Consider the following 23,212-nt stretch of genomic DNA (forward strand, 5'->3'; position numbering starts at 1 on the left):
CTATGCACTGGCGCGCGCCCTGCACAATCTCTTCTCTGCTTACTGGGGCCAATTGGAGACTCTGAAAAGAAACCTCCAACCCTAACAGTTAGGTGCAGCTTTGAAGCTGTGGATTAAAGTGTTTCTTTTGTATATGGAATTCCTGGTAACAGACCAGTCCAGCTAGACTGGTTTAGAGCATTGGGTACATTGGACTCTCTTTCTAAGGATGGGCCTTCGCTATGTAGAAGAGTATGTATGGACTCTCTTTCTTAGGATGGGCCTTCGCTATGTAGAAGAGTATGTATGGACTCTCTTTCTTAGGATGGGCCTTCACTATGTAGAAGAGTATGTATGGACTCTCTTTCTTTGGATGGGCCTTCGCTATGTAGAAAAGTATGTATGGACTCTCTTTCTTTGGATGGGCCTTCACTATGTAGAAAAGTATGTATGGACTCTCTTTCTTTGGATGGGCCTTCACTATGTAGAAAAGTATGTATGGACTCTCTTTCTTTGGATGGGCCTTCGCTATGTAGAAAAGTATGTATGGACTCTCTTTCTTTGGATGGGCCTTCACTATGTAGAAAAGTATGTATGGACTCTCTTTCTTAGGATGGGCCTTCGCTATGTAGAAGAGTATGTATGGACTCTCTTTGTAGAAGAGTAGGTATGGATAGTTGTTGATCTACACCTCCCACTGCCAAATGTAATTAAGTAAATAGAAAGACAAAATTAAGGACACCAGAAGCTCTTTGCAGCAAAACTGAACAGAACTGGGTTTATTGCCCAAGGCAATGCAATCCAATGGTTGAAAATACTCACAATTGATAAATGTATACAGCAATATATCGGCCGTATCTATATACCACCATGGGGGGTAGCAGGGGCAACAAAGAATATCCATAAGTGGCCCAGATCCCATACAGCTGCACGAAGGCAGCAGAGCCTTAAGGAAACGACTCCTTAAAGGGATTCTGCCATAATATTTATGGGGTACTTTTTATTTCTAAATGACACTGTTTACATAGCAAATCTGGATTTAAAAATATCAAACCCAACAGCAGCACACTGAAGCAGTGAAAAGCAGTGTTTTTATTGTGCCAGGAACAGGCAACGATTCAGCCTTACCACCAGCCCTTTATCAGGCCTCAAGGAGGCTTTCCCAGAATGGCTTCCCTGGCAGTGGGATTTCAGCCTGTACCCAACACTGCAATGAGTGTGAAGTATTTTCTACATTGTGTATAACAGTAATGTAACTTCGGGTACATCCAGAGTACTAAAAAGTTGAAGTGACTGAGGCCTCATTTACAAGCCATAGGGGCAGATTTACTAATCCACGAACGCGTATTTTCACCTACTTTTTCGTCGCTTGTGCAACTTTTTTGAGGCTGCCACGACTTTTTCGTACTTTTGTGCACAAAATATTGGAAAGGTTTTCCCGCTGTTTACAATCATTTGGTATGCAAATTTTGTGACTTTCGGATCACCAATACGATATTATGGTGACTAATACAATTTTTCGTAAGCATTTTCGTGATATTTGCGATCTTCAGAAATTATCGTAGCCAATCCGAATTTTTCCCATTCGGGATTCAAACTCGTGATTTGATAAATCTGCCCCATACAGTTGAGTACAACTGAAAACATCTTAATTAAGCCCTTGCACCTATGTCTTCAACCTATAATGTTTCTATTAGCATCAGTGAGGCAGTGCCTTATTTATATTATAATACATGTATCAATAAGTATAGAACCGCTTATCCAGAAACCCATTATCCAGAAAGTTCAGAATTATGGAAAAGCCATCTCCCATAGACTCCATTTTAATCAAATAATTCACTAAAAGAAAAATAATTCAATAAAAAAGGTTTCCGATTTCTCTCTGTATTAGTAAAAAATGATCTTGTACTTGATCCCAACAAAGATATAATTACCCCTTATTGGGGCAGAACAGTCCTATTGGGTTTATTTCATGGTTAAATGATTCCCTTTTCTCTGTAATAATAAAACAGTACCTGTACTTGATCCCAACTAAGATATAATTACCCCTTATTGGGGCAGAACATTCCTATTGGGTTTATTTAATGGTTAAATGATTCCCTTTTCTCTGTAATAATAAAACAGTACCTGTACTTGATCCCAACTAAGATATAATTACCCCTTATTGGGGCAGAACAGCCCTATTGGGTTAATTTCATGGTTAAATGATTCCCTTTTCTCTGTAATAATAAAACAGTACCTGTACTTGATCCCAACTAAGATATAATTACCCCTTATTGGGGGCAGAACAGCCCTATTGGGTTTAATTACTGTTTAAATATTTTTTTAGTAGATGTCAGGTAGGAGATCCGAATTACGGAAAGACCCCTTATACAGAAAACCCCAGGTCCCAAGCATTCTGTATAACTGGTCCCATACCTGTACAACAGACACAAGGCCAGTCATTTACCCCTGACACTGACCCAGTGTAAAGTACAGGAAACGTTTCCCACAGTGCTAGTTGGTGTGTGTAGGTTACTTTTAGAGAATTACCTTTCTCCTGTTGTTCTGTCCTCCCTACGTATTACCCTGGGGCAGTGTGTAGTTCGACATACAGTTAAACTCCTCCCTTCATCAAGTCAATGAGACGGGTTGGTAGGCTTCATTTTATTAACAAAGGGGAAGGTGTGAAACTGGGGAAACAGAAATATGACAGCATTTACTATACAGCATGATAAGTACAGTAAACAAACATTATGGTTTATACATGTACAAACACATAAAAGATGAGAGGCATCTGAGTGGGGGTTAAGGCCTAGATACCTGGGTAAGAACAGATGTGCCCTGAAGTGACTGCACATAAACAATTATAAACCACATTAAGGTATAAACATGGAAGATATATGTTTGTATTATTAACCTAGGGGTTGGGGATGGATGATACCTACCAACGATGCTTCCACGGGGCTGGATTGGGTAGGATTATGCAGGATTGCTATTGCACTGTTAATGCTGCTAAGATGGCAGCTATACTGAACCTTTTCCTGTATTACCCATGGTCACATGGTAAAGTACGGTAGGCTGAAAAGGACATTTCTTTAAACAATCAAAACATATACCTCAAGAAACCACAAGGTGGTGCAATAAAACAATAAAACAGTGCTGGAGGCATAACACTCCCCGTCTGATACTGTAAGATATCACCCATTTGAAAGTTCTGTGGAAGAAAGCAATAGGATTAGTTCAGATATAGGTCTAAGGAAAAGTTTAGTCTCATTCTGCCTTACAACCTTGACCTCCACTTTCCGGACTTTTCCATCCTCACTTGGGAAAACTCTGGTGATAAGTCCTAGAGGCCACTCATTTCTCTTGATCTGAGAGTCTTTCATGAGAACAATGTTGCCAGGTTCAATGTTCTGTTTGTCAGACTGCCACTTATTCCTAGACTGTAAGGTGAAGATGTACTGCTTCTTCCATTTGTCCCAAAAGGTATTAGCAAGACTTTGAACTTGTCTCCACTGGCGCTTATATAAGTCTTTGGTATCAAACTCACCAGGAGGAGCTTTGATGGTACTGACCTTTTGAGTAAGCAAGGTGGATGGAGTAAGTATGAAGGGATCCTCAGGGTCATTGGATACAGAGGTCAAAGGTCTGGCATTCATAATGGCTGCTACTTCTGCCATGAAAGTAGTGAGAGTCTCATGAGTAAGCCTTGTTGACCCTTCCTGTAAGAACATAGAATCAAGAATTCTGCGTGCTATTCCTATCATCCTTTCCCAAGCACCTCCCATGTGGGAAGAATGAGGAGGGTTGAATGTCCATGCACAACCTTGGTCAGACAAGTATTTTTCAACAAGATTTTTGTCAATGTTTGAAGGAATGTTTAGCTCTTTACAGGCTCCCACAAAATTAGTCCCTCTATCAGAGTAAATGTTTTTCACTGGCCCTCGAATTGATATGAATCTCCTGAGAGCATTGACAAAACTGGAAGTATCCATGGATTCAATAACCTCTATGTGTACTGCCCGGATACTCAAACAAGTAAACATTACTGCCCAGCGTTTGCTATTAGCGTGACCCCCTCTAGTATGGCGTGAAGTCACAGACCAGGGGCCAAATACATCAAGGCCAACATTTGTAAATGGAGGTTCAGTACTAAGTCTGTCTGCTGGCAGATTAGCCATTTTCTGAGTCTGAAACATGCCACGAAGTTTCCTGCAAGTGACACATTTGAAGATAACACTACTTACAAGTTTCTTTGCTCCAACTATCCAGAATCCTGCTGCACGCAGGGCACCTTCTGTAAACAGACGTCCTTGGTGTCTTGTCTGTTGGTGATAATGTAGAACAAGTAAAGATGCAATGTGATGATTGCTGGGAATTATCAGTGGGTTTTTCTCTTCTTGTTCAAGTGTAGCTTTCATGATGCGACCACCAACTCTCAGTAAGCCATTTTCATCAATAAATGGGTCAAGTTTCTTTAACACACTGTCTTTGGAAATAGCCTTTTTGCTTTTGATACACTCAAGCCCTTTAGCATATGTTTCCTGCTGTACACTTAGAAGAATGATGTTTCTGGCTTGCTCAAGTTCATCAACGGTATGTGCCCTTTGACAGTAGTGCCAGCCTTTGCAGTTGGATGTTGAAGGGAAACCCTTCTTGAAGGACTTCACTATATGAAGCAGACAGGTAATAGATCTGACTAGAGACTTCCAAGTGGAGAACCTCTTGAAGCGATGAGACCCAAGGTGCATACTTGAAGTATCAGTGCAGAGTGTAGATACTTGTGGACGAATCTCTGGATCAGATGTTGTATCAATTAGTTCATACCCATCAGCAGGGTCATTCTGTTCAGATGAATACAGGAAAGAAGGCCCTGTAAACCAGGAGGTTTGTTTTAAACAAGCTGCGGGTACAGCTCTTGTTGCATGATCTGCTGGATTTTTCTCAGAAGGTACATAGTGCCATTGTTTTGGGTGTGTTGATCTCCGTATGCGCAGAATTCTGTTGCTTACATAGACATAGAATCGTCTGGTCTCATTGCAGATGTAGCCCAACACTACCTTGCTATCTGTGTAGAATTCAGCCTCACTTAGTTGAAGATCAATTTCTGAAGTGATGAGTTCAGCCATTTCCACTGCTAACACAGCTGCACATAGCTCTAATCTGGGTATAGTGTGCTCAGGTTGTGGAGTTAGTTTTGCTTTACCCATAATGAATCCAATGTGGCACTGTCCTTTGCAATCTACAGTCTTAAGGTAGGCAACAGCAGCTATTGCTTTGGTTGAAGCATCGGAAAATATACAAAGCTTCCTTTTTTTCTTCCTGCAGCAGGAGTACAAGTGTATTGCCTTGGAATTTGAATGCTAGACAATGCTCCTAAAGAGTCTCTCCATTCTATCCAGACTTGTTCCTTTGCTGCTGGGAGTGGGGAATCCCAGTCACAAGATTCCACAGTTAGTTCTCGTAGTAGAGCTTTGCCTTGAACAGTCACTGGAGCTGCAAATCCTAGAGGGTCATACAAACTATTTACTGTAGATAAGACTCCTCTGCGAGTGAAGGGTTTCTCATCCTTGTTCACTTGAAATGTAAATGTGTCAGATTTCAAGTCCCAGTTTAGGCCAAGGCTGCGTTGTACAGGTAATGTGTCTGTACCCAAATCTAGGTCTCTTAAATCATTAGCATGGTCTTGGGAAGGGAAGGCTTTCATTACCTCTATGCTGTTGGAGGCTATTTTGTGCAGTCTGAGGTTGGAACAGGCTAGCATGTCTTGTGTTCTCTTAAGCAGACTGATTGCTGTCTCCTCAGAGGGTGATGATTTCAGACCATCATCTACATAAAAGTCTCTCTCAACAAATTGTGTGACATCTCTGCCATAGTCAACTTCTCCTTCCTGGGCAGACCGTCTGAGCCCATATATGGCCACTGCAGGGGAAGGGCTGTTTCCAAACACATGCACTTTCATGCGGTACTCTAGGACATCTTTCGCTGGATCATTGTCTCTGAACCAGAAGAATCTCAAGAAGTTCCTATGATCTTCTCTCACAAGAAAGCTGTGGAACATTTGCTGGATGTCTGCTATAAAGGCAATAGGGTCTTTGCGGAAACGTATGAGTACCCCCAAGAGTTTGTTGTTGAGGTCTGGACCTGTTAAAAGTACATCATTTAGGGAAACACCGTCATATTTGGAACTGGAATCAAACACAACTCTGATCTGACCTGGCTTCTTTGGGTGGTATACTCCAAAGATTGGCAAGTACCAGCATTCTTCTTTCCTTGTAATACTAGGAGCAGTTTCTGCATGACCATTCTCAAATATTTTTCCCATGAATGTAAAGAAATGTTCTCTCATCTCTGGTTTCCTTTGGAATGTGCGAGTGAGGGAAGTGAAACGTTTGAATGCCTCTTCTCTGTTATTAGGAAGGGAACGTCTATGTGGTTTGAAAGGAAGTGGGGCTACCCAGCTGTTAGCATTGTCTTTACACATACCTTGATCCATGATTTCCAGGAAGATTTTGTCCTCTATGGAAAGGGAAAGTTGATTGTCATTTTTGGATCTCTGGAACACGTTGCAACCCAAATGATCATCATCCTTAGCGCAGGGATAGCTCTCTCCTAAGAGGTTGGTTAGATAAGCGTTATTCTGAATCTCTTTAATCAGAAAGCGATTTGGACATGGTTGAAAAAGAGAAGGGCGGCCATTCTCTAATGTGTTAGTATACAGAGTGTTGATGTTGGTTGGTCTGTGTACATCTCCCAGGCATACATCACCTATGATGACCCATCCAAGGTCTAGCTTCTGAGCATAAGGTGCATTGTGAGGACCATTTATCTGGTCCCTTGCTTTGTGGACCCGTAGGATATCTCTTCCAAGAAGAAGCATTATCTGGGCCTTAGGGTCAAGTTCAGGGATTAAGTGCGTTATACATTTCAAGTGTGCATGGTGCAGTGCTGCATCTGGTGTAGGGATCTCAGTCCTATTATCTGGTATCCGACTGCACTCAGTTATAGGTGGCAAAGGCAAGCATATTTGTCCATCTATGGACTCTACTTGGTAGCCAGATGCCTTCCTCCCTGCTGTCTCTATAACTCCTGCACAAGTCTTTAGGGAGTAAGGAATGCTTGGGCCTTTGATATTGAATAAATCAAAGAAAGCTGGACAGGCTAGAGATCCATTACTCTGATCGTCCATGATTGCATAAAGTCTAATAGCTTTATCCCTTTGGCCTTTCGGGTATACCTTGACTAAGCAGATTTTGGAGCAGGATCTGCCACCTATGGCTCCTTTGCAGACTTCTGTACATTGTGAAGTGACCTCTGGGGTAGTTGTAGCAGTGTCACCTTCCTCCCCGCCATGCTCGCTAGTACCCTTGTTGTGAGGTAATGTCCACGGGGCTGGCCCAGGGTGTAATGCTGTGTTGTGGTGTGTGCTGTCACATTCTGTGCATTTTACACTGACCTTACAGTCCTTGGCAAGGTGAGATGTTGATGAGCAGCACTTGTAGCAGATGTGGTTTTCCTTTAGGAAGGCTTTGCGGTCATCTATGGACTTTCCTCTGAAGGCTCTGCATTTCAGAAGAGGGTGAGGCCTTTGGTGTAGGGGACACTGCTTACCAGGGTCTTTGTTGTTTGTCTCCTCCTGAGAGCTGTCAGCAGATCTGTGGAAAGAACCTGAAGAGGAAACATTAGTTTTGTGAACTGTTACTGCTTTGCGAGTATTAGGCACTGAAGGGGTGGCATGTGGCAGAGTGAAATCAAAACTGGGGTCATTCCTCATCTTGGCTTGCTGGTATACGAAGTCCACAAACACAGTGAAGGGGGAAATGTGACATTGTATGTTTGTTTGAATTTAGACCCATGTGCCATCCACCGTTCTTGCAAGTTGTAGGGTAGCTTTTGCACTATGGGGTTAACACCTCTGGCTGTATCCAGGAATGCAAGTCCTGGTAAGTCTCCTTCGGCTTTAGCAACCTGAAGTTCCATTAACAGGTCACTTAGTTCCCTAAGTTTTTGGTAACCTTTATTGGATATTTTAGGGAAATCATCAATTCTTTTGAAGAGGGCATTCTCTACTACCTCTGCTGAGCCATAACACTCATTAAGTCTGTGCCAGATCATTTTGAGACCAGTCTCTGGGTGGTTTATGTTGATCACCCTGATCCTTTTGGCATGCTCTGCAGACTCAGTGCCTAAGTATTTGATAAGTAGGTCTATCTCCTCACTGTATGATAGGTCTAAGTCTCTGATCGTGTTTTGAAAGGAGGATCGCCAGGCTCTGAAGCCTTCTGGGCGGTCGTTAAACTTTACAAGTCCTTTGGTGATTAACTCACGCCGGGCAAAGAACTTGGCAAAGTCCATTGTGGCCTGGTTGGCACCATGGTAGGTAGGTGGATGAGTGTTATAGTGAGAAGGTGTTGTGTAATCATACCTGTCTGGAGGTTCTTCTTTAGGCTGACTTGTGACATACCGCCTTAACATATCAGAGGAAGTAGTTGTAGGGTTACCCGTAGGCTTGGGTACCCAGCTGATGTGGGTGCCATAAGCAGGATCATTTTGCTCTGCGTTACCTCTCTGGTGCACTTGTGACTTGCTGCTGACTTCTTGAGTCGTATAGCATTGTTGGTCTGGCTCTCTGGTAGCGCGTTGACCTGGTTCTTGTGCTGAAAGAGAATCTGTGTTTTGTTTGGAATGCTGCTGGACATACTCAGAGGTGCGCTGCAGTGGGTCTTGACCTTCAATCTCTAGATCTGGTGCCCTGCTGTGTCTTTCGCTGTCAGGGTATATGATTGCCTCTAGAGCTTCTGCTTCAGCTATGGCTGCTGCAGCTTCCCTCTCTATGGCCAGCTTTTCTAGAGACGCTTCTAAGCGTGCATTCTCTGCTTCTAGGCGTGCTTTTTCTGTTTTTGCCTCCATCTCCCTTTCTGCAAAGGAGACTCGGGCCTTGGCTGCTTCTGCCTTCGCGCGGGCAATTGCGGCCGCATTGATGACAGATGAGCGCTGGGAGGAACCCGAGACTTGGGACCTTGTTGTTAGTGAGGGTGTCCGTTTCTGTGACATTATACAATAATGGAGAAGTCTTCAGCCTGCTGTAGCTGCTGTGGCTTCTCTGGGCTACCGTGACTTAGTAGCAGTGGCTGAATTTAAAGATTGCCTGCACTTGCAGTGTAGCTCCTAGCTTGTCCTGCCTGCTGTGCAGCCGTTGTTTCACTGTTCTGTCCTCCCTACGTATTACCCTGGGGCAGTGTGTAGTTCGACATACAGTTAAACTCCTCCCTTCATCAAGTCAATGAGACGGGTTGGTAGGCTTCATTTTATTAACAAAGGGGAAGGTGTGAAACTGGGGAAACAGAAATATGACAGCATTTACTATACAGCATGATAAGTACAGTAAACAAACATTATGGTTTATACATGTACAAACACATAAAAGATGAGAGGCATCTGAGTGGGGGTTAAGGCCTAGATACCTGGGTAAGAACAGATGTGCCCTGAAGTGACTGCACATAAACAATTATAAACCACATTAAGGTATAAACATGGAAGATATATGTTTGTATTATTAACCTAGGGGTTGGGGATGGATGATACCTACCAACGATGCTTCCACGGGGCTGGATTGGGTAGGATTATGCAGGATTGCTATTGCACTGTTAATGCTGCTAAGATGGCAGCTATACTGAACCTTTTCCTGTATTACCCATGGTCACATGGTAAAGTACGGTAGGCTGAAAAGGACATTTCTTTAAACAATCAAAACATATACCTCAAGAAACCACAAGGTGGTGCAATAAAACAATAAAACAGTGCTGGAGGCATAACACCTGTCTTTATTTGTTTACACCAAGATCAGTTACGGCGCCATGGATCCAGTATTTAATGACAGAACCCAGTTCCCATCATTCTACAGAACTATCCCCAATGAGGAGGCAGAAATGGATGGGATTGTGCAGATACTGAAGCACTTTGGCTGGAAATGGGTCGGACTCATTATATCAGATGATGCCACAGGGTACAGAGCCCGGGAAAGGATAAGTAAGGAACTTGTCAGTAGGGGGGGCTGTTTGGCCTTCTCTGCTTTAATTACGTTTCCTTTTGATTTTCCTAAGGAGATTAAGAAGACCACTGTGATTGTCCTGTTTATTAGCCGGGAAACCAACCTTGTATACTTATCTTCTCTTTACGACCTCCCCCAAAGTTATGGATCACCACTTCCTTTATATACAATGTTATAATGCTTAATGACCAGGAGATGGAATTCACATTAAATGGCTCTTTGTCCCTGTTGATCCAGGAAGGAGAGATCCCCGGCTTTAAGCAGTTCTTCTATACATTTTCTCCTAATAACTACCCCAACAATGCACTGATTGCATATACATGGCACTTGTTATTTGTATGCCCTTTCATAGACATCCCCATGTCTGTAACGAAGGAAACCTGCCCAGGGAATGCGACTTTCAGTGAGGCAGATGTATCAGTGTATGGGAATCACCATTACAGAGTGACTTATAGAGTTTACACTGCAGTCTATGCACTGGCGCGCGCCCTGCACAATCTCTACTCTGCTCAGCCACCGGCCAATCACTGGGGCAAGTTAGAAAGTCTGAAACATAAAGTAAAACCCTGGCAGGTAGGTGCACCTTCCAAGCTGTACATTTAAGTGTTTGTTTTGTATAGATTTGCTAAACCAACTATTAGATAACAACAATGTATATTTTGTATATTAATTTTAAAAAACTGTAGTTTGTATACATTTACTAAAAGACAGTTACTATATATATTATACATATATATAAAATGTAGAGTAGGTCGGCACTCACCATAATTCAACAATGAACGCCTGGGTGCAGTCCTCAATACGTAGACAATCAATCAAAAGATGGGCCGCTCCACACAGGACTTATCACAAAACTCAATAGTTTATTGAAGAATAGTGAAGAACTGACGTTTCGGCTACTCCTGTAGCCTTTATCAAAGTTAACACACACATAAAAAACTAGACTTAAATACCCAGTGTGGCGGGAAACACAGGATTGTGACGTAAACATGATGTGCATTACACTGCTATATACGAGTTATATACATCAAAGTGAAGAACAACAAAGTGTCAAACGAAATCACCATGTATAAAATACAAATACATTAATATACAAGAAATATTCATTGTTGTTTCATTTATGTTCGTAGAATAAATACTGGTCATTATAAATGTCCGTAAGCAATGGTTAGCCATGTGCTTAATATTGTGTGTCCTTCGAGTTCATTTTCTGCTAAAAGAGTAATAAACAATTCATCAACATTTTATAACATTTCAGAAAAACCAAATAGATAGCGCCTTGTGCGTTAAAGAAGCAACAGAATAACCAGACAGCAAGGTTCCGTAAATACACATAACACTTGACAGAGAGTTAACGATGGTGCACATATCAACAAGACCAGGGTATGGATCATGAACATACATTAATCTTAATTGAAACAGTATGACAGAGAAGGTTTAGTTACCTTGTGGGTAGTGGTTCCTGCTGCCATAGTAGGTGCGCCCAATGTATACTTGGTAGGAAGGTAAATGAAACACCATCGGTGTCGCTGTCAAAAATTAGCGTGCCAGATGGGAGATAGGCAGAGAGGTGAATAAAGCCAGCTGTAGAGATCGTAAAAAATACATGCTGTGCACCAGAAACTTCATGTCAAAGGGTGCAGTGGTAACTGTTCGTAGCTATACGTCATCCCTGAGGCCTTTGGAGAGAGTCTGCTTACGATCACATAAGGCTCTATTGTGTTTAACATTTCACACAGCCATACGGGAGAGGTGTAGTACCTTATACAGCATCCCGGTGTGGCTCCTTTTACAGCACTGTGGCTGTGTAAGGCGCTCTGCCGGGCTGGCGCGTTCTCCTACTTTAGTTCGCGCCGGCCGGCAGATGCGCTCTGGTATGGGCCCACACTTCCGGGTTCGGCGGGGACGGCACGGCGGTACTGCGCATGCGCGATGATGCGCGGACATGCGCAGTTGCGCGCCTTGAAGCTTTGGGTGCCATCTTTGTACAGGTTTTTAGTTCTTCTGGTTCCTTTTTGTTTTGGCGCCAAAATACTGCTATTTAAACCCCTTCCTTCAGTGTTTCATTGCCCAAGCTGGCTTCTGGTTTATTGTCAGTACCTGCTTAAGCATTTTGGTTGTCGTTTCTGGTTTTGACCTTTGCCTGTACCCTGACCACAATTTCTGCCACCTGCCTCGACCTTTTGCCTGTGCCCGACTACGATTCTCACTACCTGCCTTGACTTGTGCCTGTACCCCGACTACGATTTTGCCTTGCCTTGCCGGTACCCCGTTTTTGTCTGAACTCTGAAAGTTTGCAGGACCCCAGCTTGGACCGCAGCAGAAAGTTCCGGGGCCCCAAAAGGGCATCGGTGAAGACCGGGAAGGGCTGGGAGTTCCTGTTATACCGTAAGAGCCAGACTTTGCATCCAGCGCTCGCACACTGGTTCCTACCTAACTTGAATGTTACAGGCTGCTAGAAACAGGAGTTTAGCATGCCCATAATAAATCAAAATTAATCAAAATAAATCATATATATATATATATATATGGGGCAAATCATCTGACCATATCAGTAGAGTTTTGGATGCCTTTTCAGGGGGGAAGGTCATGTTAGATTTCATTTTTAGTATTAGAAAATTATTTTTTTTGACAAAGTTTGGAATCGGTTCCCTTTATCAATTAACTAATTGCCTCTGTTCTGATTCTATCTCTAACTTGGCATTAAAATGCTGTTTGGTTGCTGGGGCCAGCAATACATGACAACACAAAGCAGATTGTGTGTTGACATTATTGGATGTGGCACAATAAAACTATCTGATAAATTTCTATAAATTATAAATAGTGATGAACAAATCTGTCTAGTTTCCCTGAAAAATTCACAAAACACAACTTTTTTGACACGACCAAAACTGTTCCTCGCTCCAAAAAGTTGCATTTTGTGAGTTTTTTGCTGATTTGCAATCTTTTAGAAGTTTCATGAATTTTTCAGTGAAACGCTGAAAATTTCACAAAACGCATTATTTTCACGCAACTGTAACTTTTTTGGCTTGACTGTAACTTTTTTTGATGCAAACACAACTTTTTTTCTCACTCAAAAAAGTTGCGTTTTGTGATTTGTTTTTGCCATTTTGTAAATTTTACAGCAGTATTTGCAATCTTTTAGAAGTTTCATAAATTTTTCAGTGAAACACTGAAAATTTCACAAAACGCATTTTTTTCACGCAACTGTACCTTTTTTGGCGTGACTGTAACTTTTTTTTTACACAATCACAACTTTTTCTTCACTCAAAAAAGTTGCAATTTGTGAACTTTTTGACATTTTGCTAATTTTTCAGCAGTTCCATGAATTTTTCAGCAAAACGCTGAAAATTTCACAAAACGCAACTTTTTTGACGCAAGTATGACGCAACTGTAACTTTTTTTGACGCAACCACTTGACAATTTTTTTAAACAGCACATTTTGCAAAAAAAATTCTCCAATGGCGAAAAATTTTGCTCATCACTAATTCTAAACTAAGATTTTAGTTTTTACCCAAAATCTCATTTGTATGGTGTATGAAAACAATATTCCTTAGGCAGTTTCCATTGAAACTTTTTCTTGTCCACTATATAAATCATGCCCCCCCAACAACAAAGCAAGAAGAGGGGGATTTCGGTGTGAGGTGTATAAACTCTTAGTTACGTCTCTGGCTAATCTGTATATACAGGTCACTTTGCTCCAGTTTAAAGGGAAACAAGATAGAAAAAGAGACTTGTGCTAAAATAGTTGTAAAAGCATAGTCTGATCTACTAAAGACATAAAATCTTATTTGAGCCTCAAACCAGACCAAGACCATTGGGTCTCCTGCCTCACTGGCTTCTTGGCAGGAGGAATCCAGGGCGCTACATCATCATAAACAGAAACAGGCCAACCGTATATTTAATCTCACCCGTATTACACTTTGTTATATTCTGATACACTTGGATAGCTGAACAACTGTCACTAAAATCCATGTGTTCTAGATTAATTTCTTATCTACTATGCCACCATTTGTATTGTTCAGTATTTGTGTTTCTGTTGAATAGTGATGACCGAATCTGTCCCGAAAAATTTGAGAATCTTTCAAGAGATTCGCGAAATGGATGAAAATGTATTAATTTTTTTTAATAATTATAACTATTTATTTTGACGCCCACGACAATTTTTGGACCTGCTGCAAATTTTTTCATCCGTTTTGCGAAACAATCCGCCAATGGTGAAATGCGTAAATTCATGCCTGGTGAAACATTTCGCCCATCACTACTCTTGAATATTTGTATACACCAACACTGTGAAAAATGTTTGAAGTCAGAACCACTCCCTACCTGTGCATCAAAACCTAGTTGTTAACTTGATGGGATAATAAGTAATAAAACAAATTTAATTCCCAGAATTCCTACTGCTTTGCATGCAAGTGAGGTGGAGCTTTAGTGACTGGCGGGGCTCTCCCCATTACTAATGTGCTTGTTCATTCACAAACAAAAACTTCTTTCTTTCCCAGATAAACCAGTTTGTGCGCAATGTGACCTTTACCACTTTTCCCAATGACACCCACTCCTTTGACAAATACGGGGACCCACCGGCACAGTTTAACATCATAAAGTTGCTTTTCTTACCGGGGGATCGTTCTGTTATAACAAAAGTTGGAAACTTTAATGTATCAGACCACGGCACGCAATTTTATATCAATAACAGCGCTGACTTGTGGGGCCCACACTTCAACATGGTAATGTCCTGATTCCCTACACTGGCAAAACTACTATACTACTATGATAGTTTATATAAATAAGCTTCTGTGTATCCAAGGGAGCAGCCATTTAGTATGAAACAGGAAAGGCCCAGGTTACCCAGCAGATAATGGCTTTGATCTGACTTCATTCCTATTCACTCCTGTTGAACTTTGGCCAAGCATTCCAGTGGTACTTAGGAATTCAATTACAGTATTGGCCAACTTGTATTATTCAGTCTGTTTTAATCAGTGTGGCAATAATCCTGTGAACCTCTACCTTGGACTTTGGGTGTGATTTTCCCCGTATGGGCCTGGGGAGTGTTAGGTGGTTGGGTATATGGTTAGGATGACTGTAGCCTGGACACTGCCCTGTTCATCATTAAATGCACAAAACTTTGCACTTGGCTCACAATTGTAAATGAGCCCTATAGTAATTTATTTGAGATGAATAAGATGATAAATATAATTTCACCCTTTCCAAAACACCTAATTGTTAGTGTCTTTGCCACCAACTTATTTAGCCATTCTTTTAACTGTTGTCTATAAAAAGCCACACCCTTGTCCTTTGGTTTACTGAATTTCCCTTTTTTTTTAAAAAAAATAATTTACCGTATATACTCGAGTATAAGCCGAGTTTTTCAGCCCCAAAAATGTGCTAAAAAATGAACCCTCGGCTTATACTTGAGTCAGGAGGAATACACGCCGTTTTTTGTTTTTTTTAAAAAGCCTGACCTGCACAAGCCCCTCCGGCGATTGCAGCCCCTTCAGCTTCGCCAGCCACTGCTAGGCACCCTAGGCTACCTAACAGTATGCTCTTCTTCGAGCCTGGGCGGAAGTGGGCGGAAGTGGCGGAAGTGACATAACGCTCCCCTTCTTGCCCACTTCTCTTTTGGGACCAGATGGCCAGTGATTCCCACCAACCCACCAGCCACTAATAGTGGCCTTCTTTTGTGCCCCAGGGAGGGAAGTGATGCCCCTGCAGTATCAAGGTACAGTTACAAGTATTTTTGGGAAACTGCAGCCAACAAAGAACTCTGTCTACCACCATCATCTTATCCATTACCTGCACATAAAAAGTAAAGTAAACATAAAGGACATATGGCTAGCATGAAAATTATAATTGTGATTGATAATTGTGTGTGAACAATTAGACAGCTGAAATTATTATTACTAGTTAGGCTTAAAGTTATGGTGATATTTACTGAGTCTCAATTAATGTCATTTTATTGGTATTTATTATTTATATTTATTATATATTTATTGGTATTTATTATTATATTTATTTATATATTTATTGGTATTTTATTTTGGTTATTGAAACTTAGCAGTAGCTGCTGCATTTTCCCACCCTAGACTTATACTCGAGTCAATAAGTTTTTCCAGTTTTCTTAGGTAAAATTAGGTACCTCGGCTTATATTCGGATGAGCTTATACTGAGAATATACGGTATCATCTTTACATTCATATTTTATGTAATTTTCCATGTGGGTTGTTCCCCATTAATGATATGGAAGTGACAAATGTAAAACAGCTTTCATTTCCTGAACAGCGATTTTGTATACTCAGCATGTGTATATGTTCTGATCCATGACTTGCTGTGTCTTTGTATATTACAATACAGACACCTGAGCTGCTCTGCAATGCACCCTTGTGCCCCGGATATAGAAAGTCTAAAATAGAAGGGGCGCCATCTTGTTGTTATGACTGTGTCCCGTGTGTTAGATGGGAATATCCAACACATCAGGTAGGAGACAAATCTGGATGCTGAAGATGGCAAATCATTAAAGAGAAGAAACATTGACCATCAGGGAGTGCAAATTGTCTTTATTGAGGGTAGACATCTCTAAAAGGCATGGGTAGCTACAAAATGAAAGCAGTTCCTGCATGTAATACAGACTCATTGCTCTAGGGTGAAGCTGAGATGCCCAGAAGGAGGCAAAGTTATGGCACAATAAACATGGCACTTGATTAGCAATCTGAGTACTGAAAGCTAAACATTTGTGGGGGTGCAAAAGCGTAAGAACTATTATAGATGTATGCAAATAGGTGCTTGAAGTAGAAATCTGGAGTATTGGATATTGTTTAGAAACAGAATTTTAAAAGTTACTTTTTATTCAAGATTCAAGATTCAAAAAACTTTATTAATCCCAAAGGGAAATTGTTTATGCTTGGTTACAGGTGCTCCCAATTACCAAAGATAATAAATAAATTTAAACAAACCCTTCCAAAAACATATTACACGGATAATAAATACCTAAAAAACCTTCATAAAACAATAAATACCAACCTACAAACAACCACTTATGGGTATTATATATGTGTATGAAATACAGAGAGAGAGGAATTATAAATTTTTATAGCCGCTAGGGAGAAAAGATCTCCTGTGTCGCCTCTGTTAGAGCACCTAAAAGTAATTAGTCTCTGGCTAAAACTACTCTTCTGCTCAGCAAAAACACTATATAGCGGGTGAGAGGGATTATTCACAATGGATTGTACTTTACATAAAATCCTTCTCTTAGCTATTGCATCCACCGAGTCAAGCTCCATGCCTAGCACAGATTGTACCATAAACATTTCTACTGCAGCAACGATGCAAAGAAGTAGAAAAGAGATGGTCCGTAGAAAAGATTTCTATCCTCATTTATTAATTGCTCAGTGATTAACCTGAATGAAGTATAATTATGAATTAATTCCTGTCTCTTATTGGAATTAAAAATAATACAAATACTGGGCACTGCCGGTCAGATATTGGAATACACAGAAGAGCACATTGGAAAAATTTTATTACAAATTCATAAACTTAATGAAAAATAGAACCATTGAGGCCAAGTGAGCGGATCTTCTCCCGATATCCCCCACCTATAGGTGGGTGATATTACACTAATTTGGTTGTTTGCCTCTTGGGGCCAGTTGTTGGTCGGGCAGGCCATCATTAGTGCCCATACATGGGCCAATAAGCTGCCAAATCGGGTCTAAAGGACTGATATTGGCACCTAGAATCATCCGTGTATGGCCACTTTTCTTGGTTTGGACATTCCAGAAAGGTATTTCATGCTCCACATCTACAATCCCATCCATCTTGAATAAACTATTTATGGGAGGGCAAAGGTTTTGCTCACCTTCACTTCAGGCAGATTCACAGTTGGGAAGAGTATTGGAATTGGGACTCCCTCAGTCTCATTAAAATGGGAGGCACCATATGTTTTGTCTCTTTTAGATTACACTTCCAAAGAAAGTTGATGGTTTGTTAGAGGCAAGAAGCCTAGTAAGGGCTGGGAGTGGAGAAAGGCATGAGATATGAAAAGTGTTAACCCTAAGGAAAAAGTAGTGGCTGCAGGAACCCTGTGCATGAGGACCTCTTAGTGATAGCCTAGCTCCTACTATTAGTTAATCCCAGGGGAGTAAGATAGTCAGGTCTAGTGAGTAAGATCATTAAATACAAGGCTCCAGCTGGAGAGAGGTGTCCGATGTAACCAATGCTCTACATGTAACTGTATGCTCTACGTGGTAACTGATGCTCTACGTGTAACTGATGCTCTACGTAACTCATGCTCTACATCAGCTTAGTGGAGAGCTAGTTCTGGGCTGTTATTAGCATAACAACTATTGATTCCTGATTGTTTAACAGTTGTTAAAAATAATAAATCAGTGTAACCTGGTTGCATGTCTTGTCTTGCTTTTCGAAGATTTATAATTTATATCTATGTTGCTTTGCCCAGCCTTTGGCTGCTTACAAGAACATCACTCTAAGTCCAATACTAAAAAGCAAACAAAAAAAGAAAGAAGAGAAAAGGGAAGAAAGAATCATTTGGTTCTTGGTAAATGGAATTGGTTTTGAGATTTGTATTTAAATATAAAATATATGTCTTACCTTATATATGTTATTTTCAGATGCTCCAAGTTGCTTCAGATGCCCTGGGTATGAAATGTCCAATAAACAGAGAACTGCTTGTGTTCCCAAAATGATAAACTACCTTTCCTATGAGGAGACTCTGGGGGCCAGTTTGGCTTCCATTGCCTTGGTGCTCTTCCTCACAACTTCTGCAGTACAGGGAGTTTTTGTGAAATATTGGGAGACTCCTATAGTGAGAGCCAATAACCGAAATCTCAGCTGTCTCCTCCTCATCTCTCTCATGTTGTGTTTCCTCTGCACTTTATTATTCATTGGGCGCCCAACTCAGATATGTTGTCTCCTCCGACAAGTAACATTTGGGGTTGTATTTACTATTTCTGTTTCTTCTGTGTTGGCTAAAACTCTCACAGTTATTATTGCCTTCAATGCCACAAAGCCTGGGAGCAAGCTGAAGAAGTGCATCAGCTCTCAAGTGCCTATTGTATTTGTGACTATATGCTCTTTGGGCAAAATTGGAATCTGTTTAATCTGGATGGCCTTTGATCCCCCATTTCTGGAAGTTGATATATTTTCTGAGAGGAACACCATTATTTTACAGTGCAATGAGGGATCTGTTACTTTCTTCTTCTGTATAATTGGATATATAGGAACGTTGGCCCTACTAAGTTTCATTGCTGCATTTCTAGCCAAGGATTTCCCTGACCGATTTAATGAGGCTAAAAACATCACTTTCAGTATGTTGGGGTTCTGTAGCGTGTGGGGGGCATTTGTCCCTGCATACCTGAGCAGTAAGGGCAGTAGAATGGTGGCAGTTGAGATATTTGCCATCTTATCCTCCAGTGCTGGGTTATTGGGCTGTATATTTGCCCCAAAGTGTTACATTATATTTCTCAGGCCTCAACTGAACACAAAAGTAACTGTTTGCCGAATTCACTAAGCTTGTTGCTTTAAAAAAATTAATAGTTTTAAGTTAAAACCGTTATACTATTCATTTTAAATGAGGTTATGATGTCTACATTCAAATCAAATTTTTACAATCTCCCCAGAGCCAGTGGATGAATTGGTATTATAAATAATTAAAAAGTTTGGGTCATGATTTAAATAACTTTTGATTATTTACTTTATTTTTTCAACTGTGTTTTTATTTATTTTTCACGTTTAAAACACAAGTACAGGTATAGGACCACTTATCCAGAATGCTCGGGACCAAGGGTTTTCTGGATAAGAAGTCAACTAAAAAATCAATAAAATAATAATTAAACCCAATAGAATTATTTTGCATCCAGTAAGGATTGATTATATCTTAGTTGGGATCAAGTACAGGTACTGTTTTATTATTACAGAGAAAAGGGAATCATTTAACCATTAAATAAACCCAATAGGGCTGTTCTGCCCCCAATAAGGGGTAATTATATCTTAGTTGGGATCAAATACAGGTACTGTTTTATTATTACAGAGAAAAGGGAATCATTTAACCATGAAATAAACCCAATAGGGCTGTTCTGCCCAATAAGGGGTAATTATATCTTAGTTGGGATCAAGTACAGGTACTGTTTTATTATTACAGAGAAAAGGGAATCATTTAACCATTAAATAAACCCAATAGGGCTGTTCTGCCCCAATAAGGGGTAATTATATCTTAGTTGGGATCAAGTACAGGTACTGTTTTATTATTACAGAGAAAAGGGAATCATTTAACCATTAAATAAACCCAATAGGGCTGTTCTGCCCCAATAAGGGGTAATTATATCTTAGTTGGGATCAAATACAGGTACTGTTTTATTATTACAGAGAAAAGGGAATCATTTAACCATGAAATAAACCCAATAGGGCTGTTCTGCCCCAATAAGGGGTAATTATATCTTAGTTGGGATCAAGTACAGGTACTGTTTTATTATTACAGAGAAAAGGGAATCATTTAACCATTAAATAAACCCAGGCTGTTCTGCCCCCAATAAGGGGTAATTATATCTTAGTTGGGATCAAGTACAGTACTGTTTTATTATTACAAGAAAAGGGAATCATTTAACCATTAAATAAACCCAATAGGGCTGTTCTGCCCCAATAAGGGGTAATTATATCTTAGTTGGGATCAAGTACAGGTACTGTTTTATTATTACAGAGAAAAGGGAATCATTTAACCATAAATAAACCCAATAGGGCTGTTCTGCCCCAATAAGGGGTAATTATATCTTAGTTGGGATCAAGTACAGGTACTGTTTTATTATTACAGAGAAAAGGGAATCATTTAACCATTAAATAAACCCAATAGGGCTGTTCTGCCCCAATAAGGGGTAATTATATCTTAGTTGGGTATTATTATTACAGAGAAAAGGGAATCATTTAACCATGAAATAATACCCAATAGGGCTGTTCTGCCCCAATAAGGGGTAATTATATCTTAGTTGGGATCAAGTACAGGTACTGTTTTATTATTACAGAGAAAAGGGAATCATTTAACCATTAAATAAACCCAATAGGGCTGTTCTGCCCCAATAAGGGGTAATTATATCTTAGTTGGGATCAAATACAGGTACTGTTTTATTATTACAGAGAAAAGGGAATCATTTAACCATGAAATAAACCCAATAGGGCTGTTCTGCCCCAATAAGGGGTAATTATATCTTAGTTGGGATCAAGTACAGGTACTGTTTTATTATTACAGAGAAAAGGGAATCATTTAACCATTAAATAAACCCAATAGGGCTGTTCTGCCCCAATAAGGGGTAATTATATCTTAGTTGGGATCAAGTACATTATTATACAAAAGGGAATCATTTAACCATTAAATAAACCCAATAGGACTGTTCTGCCCCCAATAAGGGGTAATTATATCTTAGTTGGGATCAAGTACAGGTACTGTTTTATTATTACAGAGAAAAGGGAATCATTTAACCATTAAATAAACCCAATAGGGCTGTTCTGCCCCAATAAGGGGTAATTATATCTTAGTTGGGATCAAGTACAGGTACTGTTTTATTATTACAGAGAAAAGGGAATCATTTAACCATGAAATAAACCCAATAGGGCTGTTCTGCCCCAATAAGGGGTAATTATATCTTAGTTGGGATCAAGTACAGGTACTGTTTTATTATTACAGAGAAAAGGGAATCATTTAACCATTAAATAAACCCAATAGGGCTGTTCTGCCCCCAATAAGGGGTAATTATATCTTAGTTGGGATCAAGTACAGATACTGTTTTATTTACAAAAGGGAATCATTTAACCATTAAATAAACCCAATAGGACTGTTCTGCCCCAATAAGGGGTAATTATATCTTAGTTGGGATCAAGTACAGGTACTGTTTTATTATTACAGAGAAAAGGGAATCATTTAACCATTAAATAAACCCAATAGGGCTGTTCTGCCCCAATAAGGGGTAATTATATCTTAGTTGGGATCAAGTACAGGTACTGTTTTATTATTACAGAGAAAAGGGAATCATTTAACCATGAAATAAACCCAATAGGGCTGTTCTGCCCCAATAAGGGGTAATTATATCTTAGTTGGGATCAAGTACAGATACTGTTTTATTATTACAGAGAAAAGGGAATCATTTAACCATTAAATAAACCCAATAGGGCTGTTCTGCCCCCAATAAGGGGTAATTATATCTTAGTTGGGATCAAGTACAGGTACTGTTTTATTATTACAGAGAAAAGGGAATCATTTAACCATTAAATAAACCCAATAGGGCTGTTCTGCCCCCAATAAGGGGTAATTATATCTTAGTTGGGATCAAGTACAGGTACTGTTTTATTATTACAGAGAAAAGGGAATCATTTAACCATTAAATAAACCCAATAGGGCTGTTCTGCCCCCAATAAGGGGTAATTATATCTTAGTTGGGATCAAGTACAAAGCACTGTTTTATTTTTACAGAGAAAAAGGAAATCAATTTTAAAAATCTGAATGATTTGATTAAAATGGAGTCTATGGGAGACAGGCTTTCCATAAATCGAGGCTTTCTGGATATCGGGTTTCCGGATAAGGGATCCCTTACCTGTACAATGTTTACAGAAAATCAAGCATACATATACATGTTTAGCAAAATACAAAGTTATGCTTTCTAAGAGAAAGATAAACGGGTCGGCTTTCGCATCTTTTGAAAGAGTTGGTAACATTATGTGGTACAAGGTTGATAATGTATTTATTTTAGATGCACCATGGTATTCCCTCTTGGGAGTGATATAAGCTTAATTTCCCCTTTTTTACTTTTGACTTTATTTTGCACTTTTCCTCAAGACCTTTAGGCCCATCTACGGGAATGGCCACGTCAAGGGTTTCCTTACTGTTTCTATCGGTCTTGGCCCTGTAATTCAGCATAGTAAGCCTTCCCCATAAACCAGTCCTCTGCTACCATCAAGGTTATGCCATGAGATAGGGCTGGTAAAGATTATTTACTTTTTATGATTGAATTGTGGTTACTAGCATAGTTTGCATATTTAGATCCCATCATTCACAGCGTATTAGGATATTCTTAGTTGTAAATGTGTATTTATAACACAAATAAAAAAATCTTTTTCAGTATCTATTTCAATATATGAAAACTAAATTCAAGGGGCAGATTTTTCAAAGTCCGAGTTTCAGATTTTTAAAAGTACGATTGGCAAAAA

The 23,212-nt window shown here is 40.0% G+C and overlaps 2 protein-coding genes across 2 annotated transcripts; one reads left to right on the forward strand and one right to left on the reverse strand.

Moving 5' to 3' along the window:
* Positions 1-5,230: 5,230 nt before the first annotated feature.
* Positions 5,231-8,025, reverse strand: LOC116411027. Its single transcript, XM_031902793.1, has 2 exons — positions 6,448-8,025; positions 5,231-6,105 (listed from the first exon to the last, which is right to left on the reverse strand). Exons 1-2 carry the CDS (start codon positions 7,733-7,735, stop codon positions 5,231-5,233), a joined length of 2,163 nt encoding a protein of 720 aa, XP_031758653.1. The 5' UTR covers positions 7,736-8,025.
* A 10,619-nt stretch (positions 8,026-18,644) lies between these two features.
* LOC116411028 (vomeronasal type-2 receptor 26-like) lies at positions 18,645-19,532 on the forward strand. Its single transcript, XM_031902795.1, has one exon. The coding sequence runs from the start codon at positions 18,669-18,671 to the stop codon at positions 19,530-19,532; it is 864 nt and encodes a 287-aa protein (XP_031758655.1). The 5' UTR covers positions 18,645-18,668.
* Positions 19,533-23,212: the final 3,680 nt, after the last annotated feature.

Source organism: Xenopus tropicalis, chromosome 5 (genome assembly GCF_000004195.4).
Source record: "Xenopus tropicalis strain Nigerian chromosome 5, UCB_Xtro_10.0, whole genome shotgun sequence".
Taxonomy (NCBI): domain Eukaryota; kingdom Metazoa; phylum Chordata; class Amphibia; order Anura; family Pipidae; genus Xenopus; species Xenopus tropicalis.

Coding starts and splice junctions, on each gene's coding strand:
- LOC116411028 (XM_031902795.1), top strand. CDS start 18,669: ATGTCCAATAAACAGAGAACTGCTTGTGTTCCCAAAATGATAAACTAC.
- LOC116411027 (XM_031902793.1), bottom strand. CDS start 7,735: ATGAGGAATGACCCCAGTTTTGATTTCACTCTGCCACATGCCACCCCT. Junction 6,106..6,447: donor CCTGGAAATCATGGATCAAG/GTATGTGTAAAG, acceptor TACTTTTAACAG/GTCCAGACCTCAACAACAAA.